This window comes from Penicillium cataractarum (assembly GCF_028827025.1).
Source record: "Penicillium cataractarum strain IBT 29864 chromosome Unknown utg000009l, whole genome shotgun sequence".
NCBI lineage: Eukaryota > Fungi > Ascomycota > Eurotiomycetes > Eurotiales > Aspergillaceae > Penicillium > Penicillium cataractarum.
The window spans coordinates 352,585-378,698 of record NW_026622745.1 but is presented as its reverse complement, the minus strand read 5'-3'; the positions used below and the strand labels follow the sequence as shown (position 1 = coordinate 378,698).

At 47.1% G+C, this 26,114-nt stretch overlaps 4 protein-coding genes across 4 annotated transcripts; 1 reads left to right on the top strand and 3 right to left on the bottom strand.

Moving 5' to 3' along the window:
- Positions 1-490: 490 nt before the first annotated feature.
- Positions 491-1,369, bottom strand: N7496_010795 (uncharacterized protein; the record flags this gene model as incomplete). Its single annotated transcript, XM_056703708.1, has 1 exon — positions 491-1,369. One exon carries the CDS (start codon positions 1,367-1,369, stop codon positions 491-493), a length of 879 nt encoding a protein of 292 aa, XP_056549668.1.
- A 14,353-nt stretch (positions 1,370-15,722) lies between these two features.
- N7496_010794 (uncharacterized protein) lies at positions 15,723-18,689 on the bottom strand (the record flags this gene model as incomplete). Its single annotated transcript, XM_056703707.1, has 13 exons — positions 15,723-15,779; positions 15,835-15,938; positions 15,992-16,244; positions 16,308-16,489; positions 16,541-16,613; positions 16,658-17,264; positions 17,313-17,488; positions 17,537-17,819; positions 17,869-17,999; positions 18,066-18,224; positions 18,273-18,349; positions 18,405-18,461; positions 18,515-18,689. The coding sequence occupies 13 exons, from the start codon at positions 18,687-18,689 to the stop codon at positions 15,723-15,725; spliced, it is 2,334 nt and encodes a 777-aa protein (XP_056549667.1).
- A 1,225-nt stretch (positions 18,690-19,914) lies between these two features.
- N7496_010793 (uncharacterized protein) lies at positions 19,915-20,935 on the bottom strand (the record flags this gene model as incomplete). The annotated part of the gene is made up of 2 exons (XM_056703706.1): positions 19,915-20,765; positions 20,821-20,935. 2 exons carry the CDS (start codon positions 20,933-20,935, stop codon positions 19,915-19,917), a joined length of 966 nt encoding a protein of 321 aa, XP_056549666.1.
- A 1,273-nt stretch (positions 20,936-22,208) lies between these two features.
- N7496_010792 (ankyrin repeat domain-containing protein) lies at positions 22,209-25,574 on the top strand (the record flags this gene model as incomplete). The annotated part of the gene is made up of 8 exons (XM_056703705.1): positions 22,209-22,211; positions 22,258-22,325; positions 22,372-22,930; positions 22,985-23,159; positions 23,345-23,850; positions 24,061-24,116; positions 24,168-24,812; positions 24,875-25,574. 8 exons carry the CDS (start codon positions 22,209-22,211, stop codon positions 25,572-25,574), a joined length of 2,712 nt encoding a protein of 903 aa, XP_056549665.1.
- Positions 25,575-26,114: the final 540 nt, after the last annotated feature.

Here is a 26,114-nt window from a genome sequence, read left to right as displayed (position 1 = left end):
GTAGAGGGTATTATGCGGTGTGGCAGGAAGACGCGTCTGACGAACGATCTGATCACTCTATGATCGTGAAATTGAGGTGTTGACTATAGTAGTAATAGATATCGTAGTAAATGGTGATAGGTATAGTAGAAAGACATGAAGTAGAAAGGCAGGAAGCGCGAGTCAAATGCCTGCAGATATTCCTCCCAACGTAACGCATCCAAGAGAGGTAGAATGAAGCCCCCAAAACAATAAACAGACGAGAACCTCCCAAGACCCAAGATTTCCAAATGAAAAAAGAGAAAGAATATTCCCGCCAAAAATCCAAGACTGCTGAAAAGTAAAGTCAAAAAACTCCCACCAAGGTATCATGGAACAAAAAAGGCGCAGAAAAAAAAAGACAAATAGCCTCCAGTTGTCCCATCATTCCCTTGATATTGAACAGAAAAAAACAAACAAAAAAAGACAGGACTGAAAGAATAGAGTCATGAGTCGTAGGTGCCATGTTTCATCACGTCGACATACGCGACTGACTCTGGCCCATCTCTGTATCCTCGCGCATCCAAGGATACCACACATTGGCCCATTCCCTCACACCAAATCGTGGAGCCCCCGAATCAGCCCCCATCGAAGCACCCTCCCGAAGGAACTCGCCATCTCGCATCCGTCGTTGCTCCCGAAGCGTCGGGCACTTCTTCTCCTTGATGAATCGGTAGAATTTGCACTGGATGCCCTGGAACCCGCGCCGCTGTCGACTGGGGAATTGACGGTTGAAACTCTCGCGTACTTCCTTCCACTCCTGACACAGGTCGACGCGGTGGTACCAGATGAAGTACATCTCTTCTTCTTCGTACTTGGGGCGTGGCGGCCGTCGCCGGTCGCCGTTGTTGCTGGAGCTGGAGGAGACGGAGTCATACCGCTCGCGTGGGTGGTACGGGTCCGGCGATGAGTGGGTAGACCCGTTCGTGGGTCGGTAGGACAGGAACATGTGGTGATGGTGGTGCTGTCCACTTGATGAATGCTGACTCTGATGATGTCCTTGACCCTGGTGCTGGTGATGATGAGCATGATGTTGATGGTGTGAGCTACCGCTGCCACTGCTAACGTGCGTCGTGGCGGTTGATGCTGCGCCCGGGCTGTTGTCGTGGTAGCCTTGACGTCCATACCAATACTGGTTCGGGGATGGTGGGTAGCCCGGTGAATGTGCGTAGCCGTTGCTGTGCGACGAGGATGACATTGTCGCGTGCTGGCTGTATGGCGACCCCGTCGTGCTGCTGTGCTCGTCCAGCCCGCCGTCAGCAGAAGGGTTTAGCAGCGAGTCAATCTTCATTCGGCCTTGCCGTGCCGAGGGTAGTTGGTGGCGTGTGTATGTTTCCGTTCGGGTCTCCATGGTGGTAAGTAGTATTGAGTCTTGATAGTCGTGTGGGTGATTTGTGCTTCTTCCTTATGGGGGGAGTATCTTCCTGTCTCGTTGCTTTCCTCTGGAATGTGACCGGGAGAGAGAGGATCTGGTGTAATCGATGATGTGATCGTCTGCCTTGTCCTTTTTTGGGACTTGATGGTATAGATCCTTTGCAAGTCTTTCAGACCAAAGTAGTTGCCGTGATCGTATTCTTCCGTGATGTGCAGGTGAGCGAACCAAGGAAAAGAAATAGAACGATCTGCATATATGGTTGATAGTCTTTACTATCGTTCTTTTTGAATAAGAATTATAGAGTAATGATGATGATGATGATGAGGGGGACGCAGTTGTATATTAGGGCGAGGTTGAAGAATGAAGATCCCCCAGGCTGAAGAGTGCCGATGTGTTAGGTTGACAGGTGGAGGAGAAAGGGAAGTATAAGATCTAACCTCTAGGGTCGGAAGTAAGAAAGTAAGAAGGGGAAGCAAGGTTTGTCGATCGAAAAGAATTCTAGTTACGGTCGATCACCTGGAGACACGGGCTTAAATGAGGAAAAGAGAGAGCACCTTCGATTAAATGCAATTAAATTGGAGTAAAATAAATCCAGAAAATCGAAAATAGTCCCAAGCTAACAGGACTGTTGGGTGTACTCTACCATTTGTCCGGGTCAGGCTGGGCTGTCCTTTGGCCCCCTGTTATATTCGTTGTACCGCGGATACAGGACCAGGCTGCTTGGGGCTAACAGGGGCGAGGACAGAGGTAACTATGGGTATGGTGTATGGGTATGGATAATGTGGGTGGGGGATCTCTCAAGAGGAGGGGGGGGCAAGCATTAACCAGATTCACCAAGCAGCAAGTAGGAGTTCCTTGAAGGGTAACCAGCTCGAGCGTTCTCCACCCCCAGAGAAGTAGAAGAAGGGTTGGAGACCGGTGAACCGGACTAGGAGCTCCGTGTCCGGTGCTTTTTAGATATTGATATGATTTTTTTTATTATTTTATTTTCATGGTTTATAGCATTGAACTTTTGTACATCTAGACTAGAAAAATCTGGACTCTAGTCTAGTCGTGGTTAAATTCCTATCGCCACTTGTTGAGATTGATATCTGGAAATTCCGTGAAGATTTGGAAAGCAGAGAAATCTTACACTGGTGGCGATCCGCCCAGGGCGTTCCACTCGGTCTTTCCGTGTGAAAGGAAAAAAAAAGCATATACTCCATTTTATTCAGAGAGCGAGCCTTCTCTTTGGATCGGGTATAATTCCTGGTTCCTCGTCGATGATATTCGGTCACCGATGATTATTCTGCCTTGACGATTTAGGTTCTCATCATTTGACGGGTTTTATCATTTAATGATTTCATATTTTTAGGGGGCCAAAAAGGGCTTCTTTCTCTTTGTCTTGAAGAGGCGGCAATTTCGACCGCAGCGTGTTGGTGGAACAGCTTGTCTCCATCGCCGTGATGAACATCTTTTCGACAGGGTCGATCCCTCTTTTGCTTTTGAAAATTATTGATTTTTTTATTTTCTTTTTAGGAATCGTTTTATACAAGTTTCGGTCAAATACGAAGCTGGGCAATGATGAGCGCACGCGGGGGAATCCACACCGATGCAAATGCCAGCAAAAATTACAGGCGCGTTACCGACCTTTAGCCTTTTACACTCCTAGCGCGGGTTTCTCAAATTCACGAATTATTCAATGACAAATGACAAATTGTGGGGACGCGCCTGTGGTGTACTCCGTACTGTACCGAAGTACAGAATTGATGGTCTACGGCCGTATCGCGGTAATCTTTTAATTACCGAGCTGATGTATTATATACTGTCGAGTCTACAGTAAGCTACTCTGTACGTGCATATTAGCTATCTGCCAGATTCCTCGAGCTAAAAAAAAAAGTAACTATCTTCAGTGCAGGGTATGCTGTAAGAATAATGCATGTATATTAAGGCTAAGTACAGAATATACTGCAAAAAAAAAAAAAAAAAAAAAAGAGAAAAGCCAAATGAAAAAGCAACGAGCACGCAGAAAAACGCTGCTGCGCAATCGTCTTTTTTCTCTCAATCCGCTCGTCGCCCCTGGCTGATAGGCCAGCCTCCCCCAAACACTCGCGATGGAGTCGAGGAGCGATGTAGCAGGGATCAGATTGGGCAGGGGGCCATGCGAGCCAATCCCAGCACGGGCCTTGGAAGATAATCATGCAGAGATTAGAGCCACTGCGGACTCGCGTGCATTTTCTGTTTTAGATCGATGTTTCAATTCACCCACTCCTAGTCTCCTATAGTAGACCACTACTACCACCACCCTTAGCGACTAGGGGAATCAGGACAAGGACAAGGACCAGGACTAGGGGGATGTACTAGGATAGACGCCGGTCTCCCCATGTTAGCTTCCGCGGAAGCACCTCATCGTTCAACGTAAATCCGTGGTTGATGTGCGAGTGGGCTCGGGGGAAGACACTCTGACCCCAAACGTTAGAAAGGAAAAGGAAAAGCCCCCGCCGGAAATCATCCGGATCTCGGGAGGGTCCTATTCGACCCTTCTTTACTCAGCAATTATGGACGAGTTAGTTATTCAAAATATCTTCAACTCAAGTCGTACACCGTTTGGATCGAAGGCAGGGAGGGAAAAAAAGACATGCCGCCAAAAAAGTTAAAAAACCAACACAAACGCGCGGCGTCTATTGGACTACAAACCGTCACCTGTTGCGACGCCTGCCGTGGCCTTGGGACATGGGGAGCGAATGGGAGAGAAGAGCTAATGCGGACTCAATTTGGCCTCAGATGCAGAGGGTGGAGACATTTGCGTCTGCCAGCACATCTGCCTTTTTTTTAGTTATTTTATTTCTTGAGCATCAACGTATGGAGGACGGAGAACGAAAAGGAAGGCGTTTCTAGGTAATGATGTGACGAGATGACAACATGACTACCTATGGTGAATGAATTGCCTCAAAAATCCGGTTCTCAATGATTCATTCCATCCATCATTCGCCTATTGTCTCCGTGTCCATAAAGTCCAATTCAAGGAACCAACGGCCAGGTGTCACATTTAGGCAGGAAGAGCGAGTCAGATAATCCATAGTTAGTCCATAGTGTGAATCGTTTATAGTCCATCATACTTCATAGCCACTTGCTCGTATCTTGTCCTGTCAGAACGGACCTAAGTGGATGCTCTTCACCTCCGAGCTCGAGCGAACCATGGTTAACGCGCAGGATGAATTCTTGCATCCAAAAACTGACGACGCGGGGGATGATGCACATTGGGGGAAAAACCGAGAAGAAGAAGTAAAAAAGGCCGTATCTAGTGGGGTGGTCTCGAGATGGCTGAGGGTCCTGGAGGTCTGAAGGTGTGCCTCAATCTGTGACTCCATAGTCTATACTAAACTTATCGGCAACACCCGGGAGCACAGTCAAAAATTCCAAAACATGGTTTCCACCACGGGCATCGTGCAGGACACAAATATCCCGCTCGGCTGTCTTTTTTGCTAGCGATCCAGCCGAGTTGCTTTTCGTTGCGACCCCCCCTCATTTCTAATCTCCACACCACCCTTGAAGAAAAAAAGAAAATTAAAGAAAATAATACCCCGAAGATCAGAGATTAATGGAGGGAGGTCGACTAGAGTCGAGAGTCGGGGGTTGGTACTCCACTAGACTCGGATGTCGCGTTGGATCGGCCAGGTAGTTCGGAAATGCCCTGGTTGATGCAGACTGTACTTTGGAGATACTGTACATACTGTAAATGAATATTGCTTGACTACCACTAATGACGACTGTATCTATACTTTAGGTTATATTTCATACCTCCTGTCATGTCTTCAACAAGTTAAAAACTACTGTAGCTAGCCAACGGCGACGATGAATGTCCCGCGTGATGTCGGGCATCAGGCTTCTCCTTTCTTTTTTTAGTTTCTTTTCTTTTTTTCGCTTTTCTTTACGCAGTCTGATCAGCGGCTGGTAGATCGTCGGTCATCTGCAGCCTAATTGCGGGCAACGGTTGATGGTCTGACCTCTGACCTGAGCTAAAGGCATTTTTAGTTTATGATTGTTTTATTGAATTTTTATTTTCTTGTATAAGCAATACATAATATCTTACCGGTTAATGGTTTTGGATACCATTTAGATTGCACTTTGTTCTCCTTGCCCTGAACGCCCAGACGATTTTCTTCAGGTAACCAAACGGCGTTACCATCGGCCGATCGTTTCGGCCGTTCGTGAGAATGGATCCTAGACCCGCGTCTCATTTAAATTCTTTACCATACTGTACTGAGTTGTCTGTATGTATCAGAACAAAATGCAAAACTTTAGACTGGAAGGTCCAAGCTCGTACCTCCAAGCTCCTTGCTGACACTCGATAATCGCCGCGCCTCGTGTTCTAGAAAGAATAGAAAAACCGCAAAAATGAGGAGTTCATCGGGCACAATAGACACAAATGTACATGGTAAGCGAGGATATGGAGTAGACAAGACTCTACATACGCAAGCTTCTCAACACTAAGCTTAGTAGTCCGTGGCAAGTTGGAAACTAGAGCTGCCCTGTGTCAAAAAATTCAATGATTTTTTTCCCCATTTCTTTTTGTTTCTGCTATCGTCCCTCTCTATTTCTTCTTTTCCTACTTGCTACTTTCGAGGTATGGACATACTCTCCGTATTATTGCTTCAAGTCCACCGGAGATCGTTGATCCGTTAGCGCTGTTGGTTTCGTTATTATCTCTTTCTTCTTCTTCTTCTTCTTCTCCTCCTCCTTCTTGTTTACCCCCCGTCTTCATGCATACAGTAGTATACATACCTCCATAGAATCTCCCATACAGGAGTAGCCTCGATGGGCGGGCGAGAGCTCCCGGTTCCGTGCAGATCAGATCAACATGGGCCCCGGGGCTAAAAGCCAGACTTACGACCCCCGCCCGGTTGTTTTCTTTGTTCGAGGGGAAATTGGTTCCACCTTTCATCTATTTGATTCTCCATACTCCAATCATCAAGCAGCGAGCCACGGCGTTAGTCGCGTAGCCGCAGTATGGATTCATCACGTGAGCAAGCGCCTTACGGGCTCGCCGATGCGAAGCGGACAACTCCTTCCTAAAAGCGTTCGTCATGATCGACTAAAAGTCTCTCTTCCCATGGATGCGAAATGTACGAGCCCTGCACATTCGTTGGCTCCTCATTTCTCCCGTTGCGGATTGGCACTGACCGACTCCATTCAGGCGCTGGTCTGTGGAGGGATCTCCCGAGAGAGTTAGCCCGCCCGTGTTGAGGAGCAAATAGTCTGCCTATCGTCACATTCTGGCGGTCGGTTACGAGTCATGTCGTGCATGTTGCATTTGCGATCCTGCCACTCTCAACGGCCAACCATCAGCAAGGGCCTCCGCCAAAGTGACCAGGGTGGAACGTGGCCGCTGTGGCCAGAAATTGCTTGCCTGTCCACCAATCACCGAATCCTCTAGCTGTGCTTTTCTGTGATGGGCTGAACATCCTGGCCATGACGGAGATGGGAGGTGACAGGACAGATGAAGAAAAGCAAGCTAGAGAAGGCAAAATTGCTCAACGCTATCGATACATGCCGATTCCGATGTCGATCCCTTTCTGTCTAACCCCCCCCCCCTTGATTCCCGTCCTGCGAGGCTGCGAGTTGGTTTCTTTGTTATTGACGTCGATGAGCCACTTGAAGACTTTCCCCAGTCTTGTCCGGCTTCGATCCAGTGCAGGGCCTAATTTGGATTTTTTTTTTTTGAAATTGGCATCAAGCCGCGACGAGTCAGAAACCAGCACGGACTCCCGATAATTTTGATTCAATAACACTAAGCCCTGGTCAACTGCTCCCCTAAACGAGCCATGGGGCGAACGCCATCCCACTCTCCTCCCTGTGCCACCCCGCTAGTCTAGCGATAGCCGCCCGCCTGCAAGTCGGTACCAACAAGACTTCCAACAGCGCTAGCATTATTAGAAGAAAGCACGCAATCTAATTCCGCCTGGCTAAGCCTACCAGGCTGAATGCAACGATGCGACGTTGGCGTGGCGGCTTCGACCAGCATGGATCCTAGGGAAATCGCAAGCAGGATGACCAAGCAGTGCTACTCTGTAAGGCCCCCAATTTAGTAAAAGTGGCTTCATACCAGATTCGAAACGGGAGCATTCTGCGCGGACTGACTCGCTTCTTGCTTGCGACTCGTCGTTCGATCTCTTCATATCCACATTGTATTGTGTTGGTTTGGAACCCCCCCCCTGCAGCTAAAGTAGCTTCACCTTTAATGCGCGCCGCTGTGCTCAGTTGCATGAGGGGAAGAAGGAAGGGAGAGGGTGGTAGGTCAACAATCTAATAGAGCCGCCCGAAATGGGGCTAAGGCTCTAAGGCTGCGAAGAGAGGATATACAGACGGCAATGCAGTTCTCGTAAAATTTAGCTCCTGTGAAATAAAGTACAGCCAACACAGTTCTAATGTGATATAGGAATCCTTCAACTCCCTCGTGGTCACACCCCCAGGGAAGCACACAAGCACAGCGATCGAGATCAAATCGCGCAGTGCATCACGGCAAGGATGTGGTTTCAGAAAGCCTAAGACCTAGTGCAATCATGAAGTCATCAAGGCCAAGGATATTAACGGGGCACAAACTGGAGGAGCATAGGCAACTACGACTTCCCCCCTGTAAAGATCCCAGTCTGCAAATCTCAAAAAAGTACAGTACAAACCCCCCGAACTGCTCCGATCTGGTACACAATCATCTTGTAGTAAATTACGCGTGGCATGCGGACTACGGTTGCCAGTTTCCGCCTCTAGATCTATCAAAGCGGCTTGGTCTACGGAGTAGCGCATGTATCTGCGGGTGTTCCATTCGTGGAGATCCAGAAGGCCCAGACACCCTCATCTCTCGCGTCTGGTTCGGTTCTGACAGTTCGGATCCGAACCCTGGCTCTGCAATATATATTGCGCAATCATAGAACAATGTAGATGTGGGCATGAGCCCCTCGAAGCCAAGCCCGAACCCCCCCTCCAAGCCTCGCGGTTCACAGCCCAAGCCCCGAGGGCATGCGTGGGGGAAATGATCCTAACTGATTAGTTAGTTATTCTCCTATGGTGGCTTAAACCAATGCAGTCTACGACATCCTTCGCCCCTCTATCCCTGCCCTTTCGGCTACACTAAGTACATTTTAAGATTAGCAGTCGATCTAGACATAGCTTGCCTGCTCCATAATTCTAGAGTGAAAGCTAGCGAGATAGACGGAGTCCGTTCCACATAATTTACACATATACAGTATTATTTGCCACACATCATCGGCCGAACTCGAGCTCCCCTCGGGCCCGAATGGCGATGAGTGGTTTTCAGCCGCATTATATGAGAAATTGTTGAAGTCAAAACTCGTATCCTTCAGTACGCGGTCGCTGGCCCCGCTCAGTGGATCTTAGTTTCGCACTTTTTTCCCCGTTCGGTCCTAGTGAACTCATACCTTACCGTGGGGGATCAATACCGTATGATGATTACCATACTGCACGGGCGCGACTCTGAGAAGACAATATGCAAATCAGCCATGTGGCCGAAATCCTGCACGGCCCGATTCAGGAATTGGTGTCGTGCTTGTCAGACGTCAATGATCATTCTAGAAATGGTACCGAAGAAAGCTAGGGGAAATTTGCCAGGTGACAAAACCACGGAGAGTAAGATAAGCACAGCCGTAAATAAAAGGAAGAAAAGAAAGCAAAAATAGTGGACTGGTTACAGTAAAGGAAAGAGAATGCCTTGCTTGGGTCGCCTAGAGGTTCTTCTGGTGGACCTAAATGGGTTGATGGATTCCGCTGGCGGCTGACGCCCAGAACTGCAACTTCCTGAAGAAGAGTGTCGCGGGATAGGTGAATAAAGGAATCGCTCAATTGCAAATGAAACAATGATACATAGAGACATCCGTTTGTCTTTCTCGGTTAGCTCGCCTCCGAGCTCCATCCCATATTCGGAACTACTGCTGACTCTTCCGAGGATCGAGCACTTTCTCTTTTGGTGTTTCCACTCTTTTGGTGTTTCCACCGTGTTATAGTCAACCGAAGTGAGACACTTAGCCAGATAGTCAGTGTAAAGACATAAAGACGCTCGTCGGATTTTGACACACTGCCGAAAGTTGATCCACACGCGTATCGGACTGTGGAAGTCTGGAGTGGATGTTCAAGTCATTTCGTCTAGAATGATAAGCCAAACGACGAATCAGAAGCGCCTAGTGACCTAAATTATGATTTTCGGAGTATGAACGAGGCTGGGAGAACGAGAGTGAACCTATCGAAATTAATTTGCAAGGTTACAGGTCGTGTGGCCCGGGTCTTGGCTCGAGAACGATTGCTGGCCCTATGGTTGGCTGTGCACGGCCGTTTGACTGTAAAATACGAGTCAGCCTGGGGCTATCGGTAAATAATGGGGCTATACGGAGTACATGGCCCCTCTCTTGACGATATCAGAAAAAACCGGCGATACACAACCGGTAATTTTGCGCGGGTGGAAAATGGTTCCCTTATACCCGCGCAAAGTCTCTCTATCTCGTTCTCTAGAAAAGCGAGCTTGGACCTATGCACATTCACGGAAAAATATTCCGTGAATGCTCCAGAACAGACGTGGAATGTAAGGGAGCTCGCTGAGTATTTTATCTGCATCAAAACAGTGGGGGAATCCCATGATCTTCTGGTACAGAGCTTGCCCTGGAGGAGGGGAACTGTCGGGTTCTCTATTCGATGGACAATCATTGGCCGCCTTTATGCTTGACGGATGTTCGTCACGCTTATATGGAGCCTATACCTCGTTTAACTCCACTATAGATGGATATATATTTCTCTTAGAGTTTCTGCACACAACAAGCAGGTTGTCCCCAAAGTTAAATTTGCAGTACAGTGAGTTGATGGCTTGTCAAAGTACGGAGTACTATACGTAACGAGCGCCTATCGCCAAAAAGAAACTCAAGGTTCACGAGAAACTTTGACAGAAAGATTAAATCCCGGCAATTATTCGGCAAGTCATGCCTGACATGAAGAAAGCTAATTCATGTTTCGTTTCGCTCTGACAGGGTGATTCCAGGCCGAAGTACTGTAGTCAGGTCAAATCTTTGAACTATAATAGAGAAGGCCGAGCTTCGCACAAAATACTGCGGCACGAACCAACTCCTATAAAAATGTCTTACCATGTTCACTGTTTGAAGCCCGAGGCCGAGGGCTCAGGCCGAGTTCATACTCCTTCATGCCTGGCCGCTTTGATCCACAAGGATGCTCATCCAACCAAAATGTAGTCTTGCAGGGGGGAAGAATCAGCCCCTTTTTCACTCCTCCGCCTCCCCGCGCCAGCCCAGACCAAGCCACCGGCTTATTGTGTGTATTGCACTCCGTAATTCTGTATTAAACAGAAGACAGCCGTCAACAAACACGTGGTTTTCGGGAGCGGATAGCCTGGTAGTAGGAGCTTGGGCCGCCCTCAAGCTAAAGATGTTCAGCCCACGATGATCGTCATTTCTTCATGGAACAGGCCACCCATTGCAGCTCGCCATCGGGCCGCCTAACCAACGTTATTCCCAGTAAGGGTTAATGATTTCTGCTAGCCGTGAAGGTGGCACAGCAATTTTATTTTATAATTTATTATATTGGGTGCAATTTGCGTAAGTCATCTTTTCCCTGTGGCTGTGTACAGTAATACTACATTGTACATGTTAGGGGTAAGATAGGAGTGATTGCTCACCTAGATCATGTCCGGATTTTAGGTCTACTCCGTAACCCAGTGTCACCTTGAATCTACCGCTTCGTACAATCAACAAATCAATGATGTAGCTTTCTTCAGCTTCAAATGAACCCTGATCTGCTCAGACACCGACTCTTGTAAAGACGCCACAGACCGGCCGCCCCACTAAAAGTCGGAGATGTTCGCTGCTCCGCGCCGCGATAGGGGCAAACTGATACAATTTTTTATTAATAGCTTAGCGATAGCTATGGAGCCCACCCCTAGGTTCTCTGACCCCTCTTAGTCTCAAGATATTGTGAACCACTGTAGATAATTTTGCGTACAAAATATGGCCGATAACAAGGTTTTTTAAAGGGCAAAAATAGGATGGGAGCATTTTCCGAGTCAAACAAGATGAGGCCCCTACCTATTGGTCTGGTTTTTGAACAAGGCCTTCCAGAATTTCGCAGGATCTTGTCATAGATTGGAATGTGACTATGTACATAAATACCTGACCACCTGGGGCATAGCGAATCAACTGCTTGAATGGGAATTTACAAGCTCATAGCTCAAAGTCTAGTGTGTTCATAACATGCATTTAATAATAATACGCTTTGTGTGAATATATATAACTCCTAGTTCCCATTGAGATATACTTGTAAGTTGGTAATACCTTTATTTGTCACCCAGCTCAGGGCCTTAAGATTTGTACATGGACCCCCGTCCTATCTCAGAGATACTGGTATTCATACATAGAGGTGATGGTTACATAGTTACAAAGCCCTTGTCGGGGTTTGACCGGGTTTTAGAAAAGAACTAGCGCTGACTCTGCAGAATCTATGTCCTGTCACTATGAAGAACCGGGCAGTGGCGCACTGACAAAACTCAGCTGCCGTGATACAATCATCTCACCAAGACGTTTGTAGACTTGCTTTTGGCAGTCTTCAGTGAATCAGGTGGGAAGTCGGAGCGTGTGGTTCCTCTGAATGGGGGTAACTACTCTAGGAAGTAAATTGCCCCGCCGAACATACGAGATAATGGCTCTCGTCATGCCTCATACCTATTAGTATGCATTCTGCGTGGTTCCCACTCCTTCACAGAGTGGCTTCCATCTCTCAGGCGGCCAACTGACCACTGTCGCTGTACGGAGTATTATGTCGGTGGACTGGGCATCATATTCTTAACCCCGAAAGCCGACCATAGTACGGAGTGGATGTGCAGCATTTTCGCTAATTTCGCCCTTTTTGTCTTTCTTCGCTGGATCTGGATCGATATACGGCCAACTGAAAAAGAAAAAATAGCATCAAAAGTACATGCATAGTTATCCACCAAGCTTGGCTTTCCACAATTCATCGAATAGTTAACACAGTACGTGAGTTTTGTTCAGAGACGGGCGTCGGAGTGAGATCGGGTCTCGCTCGACTTCCGTACTACATAGCAAATCATAAGCGACCGAGTGAGAGGTCGGTTCCATGGCCAAAGTACTCGGGCAAATTTGTTACCAGTGATCCAGTGACTCCTGCATCTGCTTTGCTGTCCTCCTTCACAATAATACTTCCAACAAAGTCATTTTTTTTCCTGTTCGGCGAGCCAATCATTGGTGATCGAAGCATGAACTAATTCGTCTAGGGTGAGGACTAATGCTTCAACCATCACACCATGCACCAGCCCCTCGGGGCGCTAGCCTCCGGCTAAGGGCTGCGCGCAGCCAGTAAGATGGCGGGATAATGCTTTTGTTTCTGTTGGGTCGCTTCTATTTGTTTCCTGGGTATTTTAGCCATGATGATCATAACGGTAGGGGGTCTGAGAACAGAAAGTGGTGCGGAGTGCCACTGTGAGACACCTTGATTGTGCTGTCACAATGATGTCGTATCCGTAGACCTGACAGGTGCCGAGCCTGAAGCTATACCTAGTACAGTATTTTGTCATTCATTTTTCACGGATATTACTGAAGTTAATAATAATATTTCCGCAGTGACACATCCTCGTACGGTTAGAGCTGCGAGCCAAGAAGGAAACATTGAAGCCATGGGGCTCCACCCATCAAACACGAATCCCAGGATACAAAAGTCTAAATTTTCCAAGAGAGGAAACCTCGGACGGCGTGAAGAATAGAGTTAAAGAGGAATTTGGAATTCTATAATGTCCCCCATCACCACTCACAAGTTCGCAATAACATAACTGTCCTGCCGATTTGCTTTGATTCGGGCTCTGGTGTGGATAGGAGAATATGTGGCTCGGTCCCTAAATCTCAAGATCTGGAGATCCATACATCGACTGTTTTTATACCTCAAAAGTCGCGGATCTTTCACTCTATATTTCCATGTTGCCCTTTGGCCTCGGTGATCACATTATTAATTCGTAGTGTGTCATATAATAGTAGTCCAAACTATAGGATGAGGATCATGCTTTGTGCTTGGAAGATTTATCGGTCTGTCAATGATCGTCGCAGATCTGCATGAGCCTGACGACATGTCCACATCATAGCAGTGACTAGGCTACAATACTAGGACAAGGCTGTGACAGAGTCGGTAACTACAGTAGTAATACTTGGTTTGCAAGTATCAAGGGTTAGCCGACCGGTGCCTTCCCTCAAGAGGAATACCTGAGATGGCTTAGATTCCATACTAATTTGCGAGGTCGAAAGATATTGTCCTATCAAGCCTGTCTCAATCCCTTTCGGAAAACTTGTTATCATCCATGAGCCAGTATTTTGCTTTTCAGAGTAGTAGCGAGGAGACTCGTAGGATACATCGCTCAGCTTACGGTGTGCTGTTCTTTATATTCTGAAAGTCGGGCTATGCATTAATCCGATATTCGAGTGACTGGCTGAGCCTAGTCAAACCCCATTAAACATTTTATACTGGCTTCATACTTATAAGATTGTAATCCATCGGCGTCCTAGTCTGGTACATACTTGGGAACTATTAGATATAACATATCTTTGATGGCGGCGGAAGGTAGATATAGTGCGTCCAGTGTTTCGTTTTATGGTTGTGAGGACGCAGATGTTTCGTTCAAAGAATGAATAGATAATATCATACAAGATGCAACACCTAAAAATTGAGTTCCTTTGAGATTTCTTATAGAGGAGAAAGGATCCTTCCAGAAGGTAGGGCATAATGTCTTGAGCAATTTCTTTAGATAGGAAGTGCTTCAGACCTCAGATATCGAGAGTGTTCTATTCTTTTTATTTAGAGACGAAAAGTGGCCCTTTCTTGGTCTGAATACACAAAAGATAAGTGGATGAAACTTCATTTCTCAAAACCATGTTCAACTGACCATAAAACAACTGCCAGCCACCCCACCGCCGTGAAGAACATCCAGTGATATGAGTTAATGCAAGATCGCGGGCTTGGCTTACCTCACGGGACCTAAAAATTGCATAATGCATGCAGAGCGATATTTTTTAAGCCATGCGGGCCGACTGATTCGTATGCACTTGACAAACATAGTTCCGTGGGGTGACAAGTTGCAGAAGATATTCGAGGGAAGACTCCTTCCACAAAGGAACACGAGGATGGGTTACATCTCCATTGATGTAAAAAGCCCATATAATATGCGAATAGATATCCAAGCAGCAGAGGTAATTGATAAAGGGAACTATTGATATTGTCTATCAGGAGTTGCAGTAGGTACCTTTCTTCTAATATACCTTTTCAATGACAGTAAACCCCTGGATCAATTTACCACCATGAATTGAAGTCGAAGCTTACCACGAGTTCCTCTTGAACACAGGGTACCTAAGTTGTCTGACATAAATTCCCGCCCTGAATAACGCACGAATCCCTTAATTACTTTTTTCCGCACGGCAATTTTTCCATGTCAGCACCGATAATACCCGACCAAGTTATCAACCCCGCACGGCCAATCCTCACCCCCCCACGTGGCGTCGTGACTGCTTATCCCCGATCCCTCTGAAGATGGGGATTCGTGTGCGATAAAAAATATACGAAACTTGAATTTTTGAATAGAGGGGCGCTGATTGGGAGAAAGGGAGGATTCGGGGAGGATCCCCGGACCAAAAAAATGTTAAACAGTCCGCGAAAGGCGGAAAATTAAACTGTAACAGACCGGATGACCGAGTTAACAAGGCCCAATACCCGCTCGCAAAACCAACTGGACAACTTGTTGGTTGTTGTTGGGATCACCGCTCCGGAATGGAGGGTTTAAATCAAGTGTTTTCCAACATCATCGGCGTACAATATTCGCGAATCAGAATAGAGGCCGATGACACCGCAGGGTTAGCACCGTACCAAGAGCGCGGGTGGATGACAACGAATTCTAACCAGACATCGGGCAGTACGCACAGGAATCAGAGGGCGAACTATATTAGCGGGGATTTATCAAGTCCAATTAGGTCCAAGATGAGATCTTTACCCCAAACTGCACCTACCCTTGGAAGGAAGCACGGTACAGCGGCACTCAAGTCGGCAAATAAGAGCCACCTGCGTATCTGCAGTGACTGGATCAATCTCAACAAGAAGAGGCTTTCTCTAGCTATTGTAACTCTCCCTCTCGAGACTTGAAACAATATTGGTATAACTCGACTTTGATAACCTGACATGATAACTCTAGAACCTTACTCATTTCCATAAAATATCCCAGGTCCGTTGGAAATGCGCTGAAGCATCCAAATGGGAGGACATTTTCGACCAACCCCAATGTCCCTCGCTGACCTCACGGATGTGCACCCATTCGGTCAAAACTCACCAGGCCCTCTTCCAAAATGACCGCCTTTAGGAACAGTCAACCACGGGACCGAATTTGCATCGGCTGTATTGGAGCCTACTGTGTTGCCCCACCAATCAAACGCGATAGAATGATATCCTAGAGCGAAAAAGATGATGATTGTGGCGATAGCCGTGCCGGTATCCATCGCGGCTTGCAGCAAGTCTGCACAAATCAGATTTAGTAGATCATCTTCAAGAACTCAGCTAGGATCTTACAGTTATACCGTTTCCACCAGTCAAATGCCCGCTTACGGATTAGGTAGTTGAACACAAAGCCAACAATGAACCAAAGAGAATATTGGGCTGTCTCGTTAGACTTGGAATAATAGAGATTCTCCTTTGGGGCCTTACTAGTGTTCGCAGGCGGGATGTTGCCGGCCGCATTGAAGAAGATCGGGACATTGATGTAACGAATCCAGCTATTAGGGTAGCGGCGGTATAGAAGATAGACGAGTACCGTAACAACAGGCTAGACAGTCACGAGTAAGCAAAATAATAAAAAGAAAGACTGTGTTCAGTTTCAGTAACTTACTCCAATCAAAAAGAAGTAGACAAGCCCGTTGTATGTCTGGCCGGATTGGAACATTCGCTGCGGGCCAATTGTGCCCCAAATGATGGACGCATTGTACATGACCTTGGCACCGTTGCAAGTGAAGCGTTGTTTGTTTGATGGCTCACAGAGGTCAGCAATATGACCCATCATCCATTGCAGGACTATGTCGGTTAGTTTCAAATTCATAATGAGTCCCAGGAAGAAGAAAATACCTCCCGTCTGAGTCGCTGTCGCCAGAATGCTAGCATAGATCTGGCCGAAGAATAGAACCCGTGGAGGGATTTTCTGAAAAGTAAGCATAGCTCTATGAAATATAGGATGTTACTCACCATATATTGACCCAGCTTTAGGTCTTGTGCAAAGTCCATACCGTGCTTAACCGCATTGTAGCCATAGCATTTTACCATCAGGTTAGCGATAGGCTTGCCAGGCCAGGAATATCCGGCAATCATCTCCGTGATAATATTGAGAAACACGCGCTGATTCGTAGTTCCCTGGAGAATACCTTCAGGCACAATCAAGAGCACAGCCAGTCCGAAGCAGACCACGATGAAGCCCCAAACTGGAAGTTCGGTGTCCCAGTATCTGGTCGTCAAGATCCCAAGTCCTAGTACGACCAATGTGAGAACACCGTACCACCAATCTGGAACTTCTTTGTATGAACGCATAAGCCGCCGATGGACATCCTCGCCTCCATGTTGCGCATTCTTCAATCTTGCCCAGATTTCGGAGCCGTTGTAGAGGTATGTGTGGACCACCACCGCTGTCACGGCGGCGAAGGATAACCCGTAGGTGAGAGAGTAAGACATGGAAATGTACATTGGAGAGTACTCCTTGTACTTGCTTTCAACAAAGTTCAAGTTCGCGTCCACCACACGCGAGATATTATATGAGCTGCCTGTATTGTCGAATGTGCTTGATGAAAGGAGTGGGAGACTAGTTCATTAGACGATGATCATACCCTTGTGTTATATGGTGACCTACTAGGCGCTGTACCAGACATTGGCATAGTAAAGGATTGGTGATAGAAAGAAATAGAAGAGCACAACGACGGCAAAGGCATTGCAGGTGATATAGAATGGAGTTGTGAGTGGATAACCAGCGTAGTTTATCTGTGTCCAGTCCAGGCTGATCGGTAGCAGACCCAAGCCAGAGTTCATCTAAATAGTCAGCCTTGTAATCTACCCCAAATAATGAGACATGCTTACTCCGAACAAAGTGTTGACCTTCTGATTATTTGGAGCAAGCCATGTGATAAAGGCAAATGTGCTGAGACTTGTCCAGATATAGTCTGGGAACCAGAACGCGACGAATGCGATGATTGTCACGTAGGCAAAAAAGCGGTAGCGGGTCATAGACCACCCATTGGCTAGTTTCTTGCTCTCTGGTTCATGCAGTGCTCGAAAGAGAACCGTTGACGACAGCGAGGTGGGCCAGGTCAAAGCAGCTGGATAAACGATCCACCGACGAGAAAGGCCAGTGAGGCCAAACCTATGAATGGTCAGTAATATGACGTTGAACCAAAGTATGATCAATTTACCCTATCATTTGGGTTGTCAAAAGATATAGAAAGGAAAAGCCGGCTCCCATCTCGCGATTCCAGTATACCGGACTCACAATGGCAACCAAGGCTCCTTGAGCATAGGCGGTGGATGCACTGATATTGACACACTATAGTACTTTGTCAAATTTGCCTCCAAATAATTAATGTTGAATTAGGGATGAATGTTCACTTACAATGACGATGAATGCATGCTCTTTAATCGTGAACCTTCCTGGGTTGAGATCAAAGGAAAGTTTTCCTAAAGGGACCCTCCATCTAGGGAGTCTTTCCCATGCGCGACCGATAGGAAAAACAAGGATCTGAGCCACAACATAGGAGATGGTGAGGGATGGCTAGAGGAAGTCAGAAATAGTGTCACACCGAGGAATGTGGGAACGAACATATCGAAGGCCAAAGAACTGGTTAGCTCCAGAAAATAGTATAACAAAGATCGTCATTAGAACCCATGCTCGAACAGCTGTAATTTTTCTTAGTTAAATAGCCACAATGTTGGTCTCTAGGAATGAACCTACTATTACAGGCTGTTGTAGGATCATCCTTGTTAGATACACAAGCTGCAACTTCCGGGACTGTGAGCTGTCAGCAATACTGGCCTCCAAAACCAATGTATCGATTTCCCTACAGGGTGACTGGTCCCCTTCAACATTCCACTTGAATGCCTCAACTGGAGTGAGCTCAGTTTGTTCCGTTCGATTCGACCAGGTTTTTGGGTCATTATCGCTGCCTTCGGCTTCCAGGTCTGGCGTTTGAGACTGCGATATGCCAGATTGCTTTCCAGATATTTCGGGGGTCTCCATGCCTGAGGAGCTAAAAACTGGTATCAGAATGTTTGCTATCTTACTGACGAGTGTTAAAATATTGACGACTTTCGCCACCATCATCTGGCCCCGTCCGATCTTAAAATATTCCGAAGTGACTGCGTATGCAGTTATCACGATGGATCCACCCAGAATGGCAACACTACCTCCTCTCCGAAAGGATGCTCCAACATTGTATTTATTTTGGCCTAGCTCTAGGAAGCTTGGGACCGATTAGTATCGCTGCCGAAGCTAGATATTTTGTTTCACCAGTCCTTATTTTCAAAAGATAACGAAAGTGTTACTTGTGCTATTCTGGGAGGGGGAGGTGATGCACTCGGAACTAGGTTGTAGGAGCACAATGAATGTATCCCGTTGTCCTCCTTCGAGGTGCACGGTGTAGAATAGGGTTGGTGAGGGGACAGGGCTAACCTATCAGTTATGAAACCCTACTAATATCCCCCCTCTTAGTGTATGTAGAACTGAGGGGAAGGCAATTGTGGCGCTTCCCGCTCCGGTACGACTCCACCTGGACGCAATTCTCACGAACAACAATTGCATTCTAGTAAGCATTGTAAAAAGTACATTATTGGGAAGGAATCAAATTGATAGGATTTCGATTCCTTTTTGAATGAATTACATTTCGGATTCTTCATCTTTCAGAGATAACACTTCTCTGCCCTACTTCAAAATACATTGCCACCACACACCGAACGGCGTATCTTCGGAAGAGTTCCGGCTTGGGAGCTAGATACTCATCATGTCAATAGATGGCGTGCTGAAACAGCCCTAGTTACACCGCGCCCGAATGGCGCCAATTCATTCAAGTGTCAGTCAGTTTTCGGGATTTATTAAGTACTCCGAAAGGCGATCGAAAGATGGTAGCCTAATTCCCACAACCCAGCGAACGATGAACTTTCTATACGTTTCTATACTTGAGTGGAATGGTTAAAAATATTTTGGTCACGAACGGTAAATGTGTTTACGAATTTGAGCTAGACGGAGGTACTTCTGGAATTGGAATGGCGAGTCACAGCTTCCCTGATATAGCTTGGACTAATGCAGGAGCTTTTCATTTTTAATATGGCTAGCCTTACCACGAGACATGGTTACGTGTTACCTTCTAGATAACTAACAATTTCCATCAAGCCATAGAAGAATATGGAAAATGACACACTTGAGACATTGCATTGAATTTACTAACATTACCGAGTCTGAAGGCACCTCAAAACCCCCATTTTTGTGCTTCAAATTCAGACCACTCCCACAAACGTCTCCCCATTTCCTCGCTTTGTGCGTACTTATTGTGATGTTTCAAATTTCCCACTGGGACATAATATCCTCCATTAACCAGATCTTTCTTTTGAGCGCCAGCGGCCGCCCAAAGTTGATTGTATGCGCCTTGAGAAATCGAAGAGCCAAAGACTCGCAATGACTTAGAGCCCAATGCGATGACTGGTGAGCGCGAGTTCAAGGGGTCGTATAGATCTGTCAAGATGATGCCAGGATGAACAGATACCGAGGTTATGGACGGGTATCGGCGGCTGAGTTCCGCAGCAAAAAGAATATTCGCGGCTTTTGAGGCTCCGTAACGAGCATTTGTGTTGACTTTTTTGAGTTTCTCTTGGTCTAGAATCGTGTCAAAACACGGAGCAAGGTTGTGCCCAACCGAAGCGAGTGACACAATACGGACGTCGGAGTTAGGTTCCTCGGCCGTTTTGAGAAGTGTCGGTAGTAACATCTTCGTGAGGAGGAAATGGCCGGTATGATTTGTTCCAAGTTGAATTTCGTGGCCCATTTCTGTCTCACCCGAGGGAAGAGACATGACGCCAGCATTCAGAATTAGAATGTCGAGTCGTTGGGATTGGGGTTTGAACTGCTCGCCAGCACTGCGAATCGACTCGGTGGATGACAAGTCCAGAGGCAGCCAGACAATCTCGACATCGTTCGCGACTGATGACTTGATAGAATCGATGGCCTCCACAGCCTTAGACTCTGAGCGAGCGGCAAGGAATATTTTGCTTGGATTGTGTTTGGCTAGTTGGAGGATGCTTTCCTTACCAAGGCCGGAATTTCCTGGGAATTGTTGAGTCGATGTGGCTAACCATAAAAGCGCGGCCAATTAACATACCACCCGTTACTAGCGCAACTTTCCCCATCAGGTCTGGAATATCTGTCTCTGGGCTGAAACTGACGCCGCCGATATAGTTGAATGGGTTGGCAAATGCTGCCACGAATGCTGCCATTTTTGACGTTAGGCCAAGGGAACACTGGTGGAATTTTTTTTTCTTCTCGGGACTTCTCTTAATGATTGACTGCGACCCCGAATAAAAGGCAGTTGAGCTTCTGGTCAAGAGGGCCGCTCGGAGCAACAATCTCCCCGATCCGATTTTTATGGGTTTGAAAGGTGGATCAATACCGAAAGGTTACATTTAAAGTTTAAGTTAAGCACCGATTTACCCGTGTTGGTTCGCATGTGACGAGCAAGTTGATGCCTCATTGGTGCCTGAGGCCTAGGTTGACAGATCTTGAAGAATAGATACTAAAAACAGAACAAGAATGATTAATCATTGAAAATAAAAAAAAATGAAACGTCCATTCTATGGCTGCGGTCACCTTGCGCCCACGATTTGGCCATGGGCGTCTTGCTGCCCTATGCTGGCGGGCTTCAGGCGGCAGTTCACTGCCACGCACAGAGGGCGACAGCAGGTACTGGACATTTTTGATAAGTTAGTGTTCTGTTCGTAGCAAAAGTCTGATAGATCGGTCAACTATTTTGTAGATTCGCGCAGTTAAATACTGGCGCCAAAATCTCCTGACTTACAGCCATGCAAAACAGTCCTTTTTGAGCTGTTCGGGGAAGCGAGGCCATACTGAGGCCATGACTACTGTTGAAAAGTCTAGGCGCCTGTGGCTCAAAAAAACATCCAGCTCTTCCACACAGATTTACACGATACTCAAAGTGGTCGGGACTATACCTTTCTGCCAAAAAGAATACATATTCCAATTATGTTCTCGTTAGTTTATTATAACGGTCTTCGTTCAAAACTCCCATTTTCCACTGCTGAAGTGGAAAATCCTGGACTTTTGCCTAATAGTAATAAAAGTCTAGCTAAGAGCCGCAATAGTGCTTCATTTTTTTTCCACTTCTGCGAGGTCAGGGAAGGTTCATGAGTCCACGGCCCGGAGAGATTTAGTAAGGTTACTTGGAGAAGGGGCGAGTCGGCGACTGATGCTACAAGGTCGTAACCTTATCCATGACCATTAAACTATTTTAGACCTAACATATCCTGATAGCGTTTTACGCTTGTAATTTAGCCGCAGCTTAGTGGCCTATAGAGGGGCGAGGGGCTGTTATTCCTGAAGCTGGGGCTAAGCCTAACGGAGGTAGAAGGCGCGTAGCGTCGAGTTCAGCTAAATGAGCCTTGAGTCTACCACATTTCTCTTTCCCTGAGAAGAACAGCACACTTCAACCTTCATCAGTTCGTGCAAGAAACCCAGGTCAACTCTACGATAAACATGGTCAGTATGTCCCGGCAAACATGCAGCTCTTACTCACAGCATACAGCGTTTACATCAACTGTACCCTGACCCCGCCAAAGAGGAAGCGACTCTAGGCCATACAGCCAAGATTGAGTAAGTGTTGTGCCTATTCAATGACAGCTTTGCTTACAATATGCAGCATCATCGCAGTCCATGGCCTTAATCCTCGAAGCAAAAAGGATGCCGATCACGCGTGGGATACATGGCGCACGCCTAAAGGACCGAAGGGTCGCCTCTGGCTCCGTGATGACCTTCCGCGAACGTTTCCCGAATCGCGCATCTTTCTTTTCGAATACAACTCGACAGTGGTCTTTGGCAAGGACCAGGGCACCTTTGTTGACAAGGCCAATGGATTGCTCGAAGAGATCCGGGTAGAGCGAGTGAACACAGAACCCCGGCCAATCTTGCTTCTCGGCTACAGCATGGGTGGTCTGCTGATCAAGCAGGCGTTGATTAATGCGCACAATAACCCGAAGTATACGCCGATCAAGGATGCAACAAAGGGATTGGCATTCTTTGCCACACCGCACGACGGTGGCGACGCCAGGTTGCTCAGCCGTGGGGGGCTGGCAAGCAATATTGCCAGGTCTCTCGGATTCCAGAAGAACGGGAGCATCTTCTCAGATCTTATGCAAGAACATTGGAAGCACCAACTGCTGGAGTACAAAATTGTTTCCTTCTGGGGATCGAAGGATACTGTGAGTGAAATCGGTTGGTTTATTGAATTGTTCGATGTACTGACGCACCCCCAGACTGTCCCAAGAAAGAGTTCACGATTCAACTTGCCGGGCACAATTGAAAGCTTTGTGCAGCTTGAGGGAAACCATAGTGAAGTATGCAAATTTGGTCTAGACGACAAGGGCCGGCATAATTTGAAGCTGGTGCGAGACTATATTAGAGAACTGCATGATGCTGCACTTGAGGAGTGTGAGTTAATAGGTCAAGACGCAAAAGTGTCCGTGGACAAGGGTCCGTTGCAGGCTCGACTTAAGGAGTTGAAGTCGCCTTAGGGGGTCCACGCAACACTCGATATGCTTAAGAATGAATTTCACGGATATTTGAATTGAAATATTTTATATAAGTTTTATATAGAGTGTGCTAATATCCTAAAGATCACCCACAGAGCGAGAAAGATCAGCCAATTCTTCGTTGGCTCACAGAGGTTGATTATGCTTCCCAGCAATGCTATTTCTTTAATCGCCGACAAGAAGGAACAGGGGAATGGCTTCTTGGCTCGAGAGAATTCAAAACATGGAGAGATAACGCAAAACAGTCGCTATTCTGCCCGGGGATTCCCGGTGCCGGAAAGACAATTCTCACATCTATCGTGATCGACCATCTCCAAACGTCATTTCGGAACAGGAATACCGGCATCGCATATATTTATTGCAGCTTTAGGCCCCAGCATGAACAGAAGACGGAAGATCACCTTGCAAGTCTGCTCAAGCAGCTATGTAAAGGTCAATCCAGTCTACCACACGGAGTCGGGTCTCTTCACGACACCTTCAAGAGAAAGCAAACTCGTCCGTCAGTGGATGAACTGTCAAAGAATCTTCAGTCTGTAGCCTTTCTGTATTCAAAGGTTTTTATCATCGTCGACGCGCTTGACGAATGGCAAGTATCTAGTGACTGCCGGAAGGGATTCCTTTCCGAGCTCTTCAAGTTCTAGGAAAAGTGTAGGGTCAACCTTTTTATGACCTCTAGGTTTGATCCAAAAGTCACTGCAAATTTCAATCACTGCGTATGGCGAGAAGTCCATGCAGAAAAAGGGGATATAGAGAGATACATAGAAGGCCAAATGAGCGAGATACGTGGTTCCGATGACTAGGACGATCAATTACGAGATGAGATTAAGACAACAATCTCGGATGCTGTTGACGGAATGTGAGTTACTATATCACGACTCAGAGAAAGGGCCTTACTTATTACCCTTAGGTTCCTTTTAGCCCAGCCTTACCTCAAGTTGCTTAAGGGCCAGGCTACGCTAACGGCTGTCCGGAGTGTTCTGAAAGAGCTCCAGAGGCAGAGCCCGGAGTTGAATATGGACAGCAAGCGGGATGTTCTGTATAAAGTATATAACGGAGCGATGGAGAGGATCAACCAGCAAGTACCCAGCTTTCAACAGCGTGCTGCAAAAGCTCTGTCATGGATCACGTGCGCCCGAAGAGCTCTCACCACAGTAGAACTTCTGCAGGCTCTCGCTGTGAAGCCTAAGGATATCAAGATTGATGAGGGTAGTTTTGAAAAGATTGACAAGATAATTTCGGTATGCGCGGGCATGGTCACTGTTGACGAAGCGAGCAATATCATCGGGCTTGCCCACTACATTACACAGGAATATCTGGAGCGAACACGGAATCATTGGCTCCCGAACGCTGAGGCCGATATCGCAAACACCTGCATTACCTACCTATCGTTTTCAGCTTTTGAGAACGGGGCCTGTCGAAATGATGATGAGTTCGACAAACGTTTACAGTCACATCCATTCTACGATTACGCTGCGCGCAACTGGGGCTACCATGCTCAAGCGGCCCCCGCTTTGCCAGATTGCGTTCTGAATTTCTCAAGAAACACGCGCAAGTGAAGGCGTCAACCCAAGCACTGATGACTCGCAAAAGCCAGTATAATAATAAGGCGTACAGTCAAATGTTTCCGACAATGACTGAACTTCATCTAACGTCGTACTTCGGGATAGAGGAGGCCGTTCGAGTCCTGCTTGGTATTCATAAACCAGATCTGAAGGATAGTTGCGGTAGAACACCACTTAGCTATGCCGCCCAGAAAGGGCACACGGCAGTGGTCACTCAGCTACTTGCCAATCACGTCCCACAACCCAGATTTATCAAACTGTTCACGTACGACGCCACTATTGATACGAAGGATGTCTCGAATACCACGCCTTTGGCCTACGCCGCGTTGAACGGACATACGGCGATCATCATGCAACTTCTCGCGAAGGGAGCCGCTATCGAAATTCAAAATGATTTTGGTAGAACACCCCTCATGCACGCCGCAGTCCGTGGACACCAGGCCGTCCTCACGCAGCTTCTCGCAAACGGTGCCGCTATTGAGGCTAAAGATCAATGGGGTCAAACGCCGCTCATTCACGCCGCCAGAAACGGACAGACAGCCGTCTTCACGGAGCTTCTCGCGAAGGGCGCCGATGCCGAGGCCACAGATTCGACGGGTGAAACACCGCTCATCGCGGCCTGGTATAGGCCTATGGATACCCTTACTGAGACAGAGTTTTGGAGGATTGTCATGGGTGGCAGTGATAGCCGGTTGAATGGCGCTAGTACGACATTTGACAAACTACTAGACAAGTTACTATTAGCATTCTAATCTTTCCCTACGGCCGTGACGTTATCATTGCCTGGCTGTGGGAGATTATTAGTACGACGAACGAGCGGCTCCCAGGACGGTTTACTCCCAGGACGGATTAGGCAAATGGTAAGTGCAGATGTTTGCTTTGGATGCCTGGTTCGCTGCCGAACGGGAAGTTCGCTTGAGGCAGGAGGGATATAAAAAGGACCTATTTCTCACCCCACATCTTCTCCTTCTCTCCTCTTTTTCTCCAAACTTGATTCATTTGTTAGTAGCACCGAATACAGACATCTATTCTCATCTCGATTCGCCGTAATAATCAGTTTCACTTTCGTCTATTTAGACTAAAACGCTCCACCTACGGTCATCAAAAATTTGCCATTGAAAATAAAAAAAAAGACAGTGAGAAACGATGAGACTACCATCAAGCTAAAAAAAAGACAACCCAATAGCTACACCCACCGTCAGATCGTGTCCTAGCATGGTGCTAAGCGCGGAGGCTTGCTGGAGGACTTAGGTTGCTCGGGCCTCTGCTTTTAAATTTCAGCCGGCCGGCCG